This window comes from Neltuma alba, unplaced genomic scaffold (assembly GCF_004799145.2).
Source record: "Neltuma alba isolate B1F8T4 unplaced genomic scaffold, ASM479914v2 tig00013398_pilon, whole genome shotgun sequence".
Classification (NCBI taxonomy): domain Eukaryota; kingdom Viridiplantae; phylum Streptophyta; class Magnoliopsida; order Fabales; family Fabaceae; genus Neltuma; species Neltuma alba.
In genome coordinates, this window is record NW_021637656.1 from 166,028 (window position 1) to 174,515 (window position 8,488).

Sequence of the window (8,488 nt, forward strand, 5' to 3'; positions counted from 1 at the left end):
AAAATTTTAATAAAAAAAAGTAAGAGATAGAAAAAAAAGAAAAATTAATTAAAAGATTTCAACTCACTTCTCTAATTTTTTAAATTCAAACTTGTTAAAAAAATTTATTCTCTCCTTTCCCATTTCCCTCATTCCAAACGCATAATTGTCTCAGTGATGCATGCAGACATTTGACCAATATTAAATATACGTATGTAATACTATAAAACAATATAATATTATATAGAAATGAAAATTAAAAGAAGTGGTAAAGGGAAAAAACGTTAGTCATTTGTGATGTTTTCGTTGCTCTTTCTGTCAAAAGTGTTAAAATGTCGGCTTCAAATAGTTAATCTTACTCTTTTTTTAATTATTTCTTTGACAAAACTTTTTATTTATGCACACTAATTAATGAAAGAAAGTCAACATCGATCCAAGCCACCTATATGCCTTTTTTTTCTTGCTCCTTCCTTAGAAGTCGCCTCGATATACCTTACGTTATCTATAAACCATAAAGTATGTGGAGATAAAATTACGGTCTCAATAATTATTAATTTTAAAATTAAAATCTTCACAATTCAAACTTAATTTGTGAAGATAAAATTTATTAATGTAATTTACAGCTAGGTACATTTAAGAAGCTTGTAATTAGGGTTGCACAATGGACGGACCGGATTGGACCAAAGCTCAACCCGAAGTCTAGTCTGATTTTTTGGTCAGACTAGGTTTGATAGTCTGTGGTATGGTCTAGTCCAATGATGACCCGAGGGCGGGTTGGACTGGACTTGGTCTACCAGACTGGTGGACTGGTCGAGGCAGTCCAATTGGCCAATTTTCTTCTTTTTTTTGTAATTTTTTTCTTTATGAGAAATAAGATTTCAACATGATAAGTACAATTAAGACAATAAAAACTACCTATAATCATATAAAACTCTTCCTAAAATGTTAAGACTCCATCATAAATACATAAAAATATCTAAAAACATTAAAAACAATCAAAGGCATCATCTAAATTACAAATTATTAAAAAATAAAAAATTCACCTAGACTGGACTGGACCACTTGGTCTGAAACCCAGTCAAGCCCGACCAACTAGTCTGGTCCAGTCTAGTCTAATTTCATTATATAGTTAATTTGGACTGGATTGGACCGGACAAGACCACTTCGGGTTGGACTGAACTGGACTGGACCACCGGGTTTTTGCACACCCCTACTTGTAATTATGCTGGTAGCGGGGGAAAACAAGAAGCATTTTATAATTATAACTATGGGACTCTTTGATTATGATCAGGCCATAGGTATAATTTGAATTACATGGATAATTTTTTATATTTATAAATATTTTTTTGTGAGAATTATAATCAAGTCTTACCGAAGAGAAATTAATTAAAAAGATCCTAATAACAATTTGAGCAGCTTATAATACAAGTTTTAAAATAGAAAATAACATTCTTTAAGACTTTTTTTTAAAAAAAACCTCATTATAATCTTTCTCTCTGTTTTTTTTTATATATAACCATGTTATCCTATACATTAGCCCATAGCTCCCACTTTGTGAAAATAGATTTGTCTGTTTGTCTAACTAAGTTTGACCGTAACTTGAATCTGTTACTTATTTTTTTAAAAATTGTCTGACTTATTTTCAACCTAACCCCATTCATCATTTATATTAGATAAATGAAAGGAATACCAGAAAACATAAATTAAGTGGTAAAAAAACTTAAATTTAGCAGCAATGTAAATTAGGACTTGTGGACAATGTGTCATATATCTACATTTTTTTTGGCCAACCATATGTGTAACACAAAATTCAAAGGTTAATTATGCCAATTGTAAGAGTGATAATTAAATATTTTTAAAAAAGTATCACTTATATATTCAATCAAAAGTTTGTGAATTTTTTTCTTTTAAAATTACAGCTTTTTTATTAACTATTCTCTTGCTTACTAAAACCATCAATTAATGTTGCTTGGCAGTTTGTGATAGAAATTGAAATTATTTATATTGTTCGTAACTTATGATTATGAATAAAGTAGCTTCTAATTATAGAATGATTTTATATTGTGTGTGTCTATATAATAGATATATATATATACACGCACACATATTTTTTTGTTGTTGCCTGTAGACAGACGACACAAACGCACACAATATTTTTTGAGGCCTTGTTGAGATATATGGCAGATTTATTAGTGCAATTTGATTTCAGCGGCGACAACATGGGGCTTATCCTAATCCTTGTCCTTTTTTCCCTCTACAATTGTCGAATATATATATATATATATATATATGTATATATAATATAATATAGAAAATATTAATACCCGTACATAAATCACCAATTATGTACAATAAAGTTCATATAGAGGTTCCAGAAGAACTATTACAGCCAATCAAACAAATGAACAAATCAAAATCTACATCAGATTGACGAATGAGAAAATTATTCATATGTATCAGATTAAAAAAAATAAATGCAGACTCCATTTTTATTAGTTTGAGTTATATAAGCGATGCAACTCCACTTACAATTAAATATGAAAATTTAATTGGTAAACATAAAATTAGTAAATTTGACTTATAAATATGCAAGTTTAATTTGTGCGTGTGTATGCAAGTTTGACCTCATAAATATAAATTTTTGAGATGTTTCTGTGTTTAATTTTTTATCCGAGAAGCATGGGTAACATTTACTCAGGAATGCTCCAAAGCCTCATTGTGCTTTTCCTTTATAATTATTGAAAACAGAGAGAGAGAGAGAGAGAGAGAGTATGGTCCAACTTTAGAACTCTGCTTTGGGTTTTTCATGGTTTAATTTATTATGTTCGCCCAAGAAAAACCATGGTTCATTATGAACAAAACATTATAATTAATATTTTATTGTTGTAACAAAAACAATAATATATAAACTTTAATATTTATGCTGTCAACAGCAAAAAGCCTGCTAAGTCAATTCAATTATTAAATAATTAAAAGGGAGTCTGATTAATAGCCTGAACATTTTATATTCTAATAATATAAATTTGAAGTTTGACAATCTTGCTTATCACTGAGGATATTCAGAGACTTTGGAGCATGCGCGCTTGATTAATTTTATAGGATAAAATAAAATAACAAATAACATCGGAAATATTAATTATTTAAATTCAAATTATTCAGGTGAAGTGTTGAACATATACAGTAGGCCCTGCAAGACCCATTTTAATTTCTTGCTCCCTAACGGTTACATTACATAATAAACAAATATAAAAAGAAATTGGCATTTTTAAGTTGACATGGTTTTCTTAGGAGAGATAAGAGAAGGGAGAATTACAATGAGGTCCCATGTAAGAAAAAAATTACAAAACAAGTCTTAGAAGTTGTTATTCCCTACCCTAGAACCTGTCATTACATGTTGTTCAAGTTGTTATTGGACTTTTAGTAGTTATTTCTTTTATATGGAACTTGATTGTAATTCTCTTATGAGAGAATGTTAAAAATATAGGGAACAAATTATTAGTGGCAAAGTTAAGCTTAAAAATATGATTTAGGAAAAATAATACTCACAGTCAACGGGTAATATATTATGAAAATAAAAAAAAAAGAGCTTAAAGAATTCAAATTGCAGTGAAGAACTATAAAATAAATTGATTGAATTACTATTGGTACTCTTTTCTTTAAAGTAGACAAAAATATAAAACATTATCAAAATGTCAAGATTTAACGGAATTTGAATTATAACTTCGAAAAACATAAATAATACTAGTAACAACTTATTTTTATTATCTATGAACAATTTTTTTTTTATTTTGAATATTTTCAACTATTAACTAAGTTTGGTCCTGTGTGTGACGGCAAATTCAAGGTCAGTCACCGGGCTTCTTCAATCAAAACGTCACATTTTTTTAAAATTAAAAAAAGAGATCTGATAAAATTTTATTATTCTGGCTTATGAAAAAAAATTAACTTAGTTATATGAACTGTAAGTGAAAAAATTGCGGATTCCGTTTATAATTTTAGACTATTAATACTTGTCACCTTAAATTAAAAAAAAAAAAATCTTTATCACGGGGAAAACATTTAGTCAGAGTTAATATTTCATTGCTTGCACGAAAGAATAAAGAAAAGTTAACAACTCATGCTGTCAACATGCGAAAAGCCTGCTCAAGTCATTTCAATAATTAAGTAATTAAAATGTGTTAATTAATTAGTATGAGAACATTTTGTTTGACTTATAAAATAAACATTTGAGGCTTGATTATTATTATTATTGGCCAAGAAATTTGACTGTTATTATGCTTGCATGATTGAGGGCATTCTGACATAGGAGCGAGAGATTGATTAATTTTATAGGATAAAAGAAGATTACAGATAAGACTGGACCTATTATATATTCAAGTCAATTACATGAACCTATATATATATAAATAATATTAGTTAAGATAATTAATAAACTACAATATAATTGAAAAGAAACGGCATTTTGACATTTTTTATGGAGAGATAAAATATTGCTAAAATTATAGTATTCCTCATGTCCTAAATATAAGATCTATTTAATGAAATTTATATTTAGCACCGAAGGAGAATTAAAATTCTAGCCTGAAGTGTCGGGGAGTGAGAGTGAGAATGCCAATCATCAGCATTGCCAAATCATAATCCTTTATATATAATTATGTATAGATTAGATTTTTTTTGGATTAATTATGCATGGATTAGAGAGTTTATCAAAAAAATGCATAGATTAGATACTCCACTATATAATTGCAATGTTTAAGTAATGAGATATTTTTAATAGGTTGACATAATAGTTTTCGAGGTGGAAGGGGCCTCGCAGGATCCATCTTGTCGGCTGCAAGGGATGGGCTTCTTATGTCTGATATCGAAGGAGTCGATCGAGCTGCTTTGGGGTCCCAGTCTGCCATAGATGCTTGCAAATGTCAACGGTTGTCAGCCATCCGTCATGCTTGTACTTTCAGGCCAAAAATAAAAAATAAAAAATCCATCATGATATTGATATATTTGGGTGCATATGTATGTTTAAATTGTATTATGCGGGGGCAAAAAAAAAAAAGGATGTTCTTCATGTGCTTCGTGACTGTATGTGGGTTCTTTGAAAAAGTAATGATATTTTACACGTATATATTAGTAAACTACAAAAATATGCTTTGCATATATTACCTTCAGTCCTAATTATAAAACCTAGTTAACTAATTTGGAGAAATTAAGAAATTTAGTTAAATTAGTTATTTGTAATGAATAGGTGTTGTTTTTCCTAAAATATCCTCGCTAATCAAATTTGTTATCTAGAATTACCATTGTTAGAAGAATTACTTTGAGAAAAAATATATAAATATGAAAGACAAAGTAAATTAGGGTCTTCTATTTATGACTAAAATAAAAGTCAAACAAGATCTTATATTAAGAACAAGAGGTAGTATCATGTTGTCTTTTCTTTTTTCTTTTTTTTTTAATTTTTCATCTTCCCTCTAATTTCATCAAGAGATCCATGAGAGTCTTCAAGAAAACCAAATCATAATTCTGAATGAATAGTGTGGAGCAGAAGCACTCCAAATCCCTCAAAATTTATGCAATTGGCTTCTTTCCATACAAGAACTGAGAGAGGAATCAACGAAGTTTAGATTTAGTAAAATAGGCTAATTTTTCATTACATTAATATCTGACAATATTTTAAATAAGATTGCTTCTAATAACAGAATATCTCAATGAATGGGAACATATTTTACTCCAAACTGCCTTGTATTTTAACCTATAATCCTTTATGCCTTTTATTATTTCATTGTCCAATTTGACACTAATAATTACCCGTGTCAATGCATCATACGTCATAATCTCCGCGATCACAATGCTAACACGTTTCTTCCAATCTAACCATTGGACCTGTGATCTCCCAAACAGAACTCGGTGCCAGTAAACCCAAAAGTTTAGAAAAATTAAGATGCTGTACTTCTTTAAAATTATATATATATATATATTTAATTATCATTCTGAACCAATAATTTGAAAGCCACCCCAAGCATTTCATCACATATGTCCGCCTATAATATATGTTACAGTAAAACCGATCGATCATAATGGATTTGGATTCTCGCCTTATTTCTGCTAAGCCATCATCTCTGCCATACGCAATGCCAGCTGATAGATCAGACTGTGTTTTTGATGTTATTTCCTTCAAATCAATCCCAAGTACCATTCCAAAAGTTTGATACTGAATTTACATTCTCACACTGGAACTGTTCTGTTAGTAGAAGACGACTCTGCTCCATGTTCATCATTTTCTTCTTCATTTTCTCTGCTCAATTCCTCCAACGATTTCCCCTTTGATTCTGGAACCAAGAAAGTGAACAACATCCCAACAAAGTTAATCACGGCGAGCATGATCAGAGCATTCTTCATCCCAATCCCAGGTGGGTAACCTGCGTCTGTCTTCTTCGGATCCTTACTCTGTGCAGCATACAAGAACCCGAAAGCGCCGACGATGGCTCCGGCCTTCCCAGACGCCGACGACAACCCGTGGCAAGTCGACCGCAACCTAGCCGGGAAGATCTCCGCCGGAATGACGAAAGTGGTGGCGTTTGGACCGAAGTTGGCGAAGAAGAAGGTCAGTGCGTACATCACAAGGAACCCGATTCTGTTTTCCTTCTTGGTCCAGTGATCGTAAGGGATTGCCAGAGCCAACATGAAGACGGTCATGAAGAAGAAACCCATCAGCTGGATGAAGAATCGTCCCAATATGTCTATAAACGCCACCGTGAACCAGTATCCCGGCACGGTGCCGCAAAGAGCGATCAGTACTTGTGCTCTGGCCACCTTAAAAACTTCTTGAATCGCGCTCATTTCTCCGGCTGAAGGAAGCCATCCCACCGCCGAATAAATATCTTTCTGGAAAAGATTCGAACTGTAATATGCAATGTCCAGTAAGAACCAGGTGGTACATGTTCCGAGCAAGTGAAGTCCATGTCTTCGAGCGAATTCCTTACTGAACAAACCGAAGCTGGTTCTGTCTCTTTTGTTTGGTTTTTCTTCTTTATTTGGCTGTTCGGCTTCGAGTTCGACTTCGAGGACCTTGGCCATGTCGAGAGCTGCTTGTTTTTCGTTCTTGGCGACCAGAGCTGTGTACCTTGCCGTCTCAGGCATCTTCGCTCGCGAGTAGAAGGTCATTGCGGCGGGCACCGCTCCAAACATGAGGATTATCCGCCAAACGTAGTCGGCTTCAGGTGGAAGAGAAGCTGCCGGGTTTACGTTGTACGGCGGAGCCTTGTACGCGTGGTCGAACGCAGCCGAGACGATCAGAGAAACTATCCCGCCGGCCAATATTCCAAATCCTGATTCAAAGTCATGGGTAAGGGAAAAGAATCTCTTGACTGAACATCAATCGTTTTTATCTGTGTAATATGAGTCAGTAATAATCAGAGTTCAATTTGTTTTGCACAACAACCATAATCGGTCAACTGAAATACGATGATTTAGATGTAATAATAATAAAACTTCAACATAGTTGAAATCGAATCAATACAATCAAATAAAAAAAGTGCCCATCATTTACATGCCAAAAGAGACCAGTTTAAGTGTGAATGATCACTGGTAAAAGCAAAATTTTGAACAGAGTGAGAAATTATTAACTTTAACAAACCTTGCATGGCGAAGACGGCGGCGATGAACGCTCCACGAGTCTTCTTGTTGGCGTATTCCGACATGATGGTGGCGGAGAGAGGGTAGTCGCCGCCGATTCCGAAACCGAGCCAGAATCGGAAGAAACAGAGAGTGGTGACGACACCTTTTGCAGTGTGACCAAAAGAGAGACCAGAAGCAAGAGCAGAGATCACCATAAGAGCAAGAGTCATCCCATACACTTTCTTCCTCCCCAGCTTATCACCGAGCCACCCAAAGAAAAGCTGACCGGCCAACGTCCCACAGAGAGCCACGCCGTTGACGGCAGCTGACACGTTCGGCGGCAAGCTTCCGGGCTTCGGCGACCCTTCTTTGGTGTAGTATATCCTCCCCAGCAACTTGGTAACGTTGGGGATACTGAAAAGATCGTATGCGTCGGTGAAGAAGCCCATGCCGGCGACGACGATGGCCGTGAAGTGATACCATTGTGTCTTGGCGACATCGAGAGCATTAAGCACGTTCTGATCATGCGCCATAGCCACAACGATTTATTATAAGGTTTCTTTGAAGAATTCAACAATCCTGTGACAACACAAGAACGATAGATCGACCAGCTTTGTTTCAATCTTGAACTTATATGCGGAGATATACAGACAGAGACTTCTGTCAGGCGGGTTTGAATTCGGGCATATGTTTCATGCGTGTGCAGATGGAACACTTCCGACGATGGAAGAATTTTCAATAAACCGCGTTGATGGTGAATTAATATCAGCCAGACTTTAAAAAACTCTGAAATTTCACCAAAATTTTTTACGTGAGAAGATAAAAATACCCTTCGTAAATTACCGAATTTATGTTACTAATAGTCAAATTCTTATTAGAAACTGTTGAATTTTTG

The 8,488-nt window shown here is 33.8% G+C and overlaps 1 protein-coding gene across 1 annotated transcript; it reads right to left on the bottom strand.

Annotated features, from left to right (window-relative positions):
- Positions 1-5,643: 5,643 nt before the first annotated feature.
- On the bottom strand, positions 5,644-8,249 carry LOC114737026 (probable inorganic phosphate transporter 1-5). The gene is made up of 2 exons (XM_028924917.1): positions 7,613-8,249; positions 5,644-7,304 (listed from the first exon to the last, which is right to left on the bottom strand). Exons 1-2 carry the CDS (start codon positions 8,124-8,126, stop codon positions 6,202-6,204), a joined length of 1,617 nt encoding a protein of 538 aa, XP_028780750.1. The 5' UTR covers positions 8,127-8,249; the 3' UTR covers positions 5,644-6,201.
- Positions 8,250-8,488: the final 239 nt, after the last annotated feature.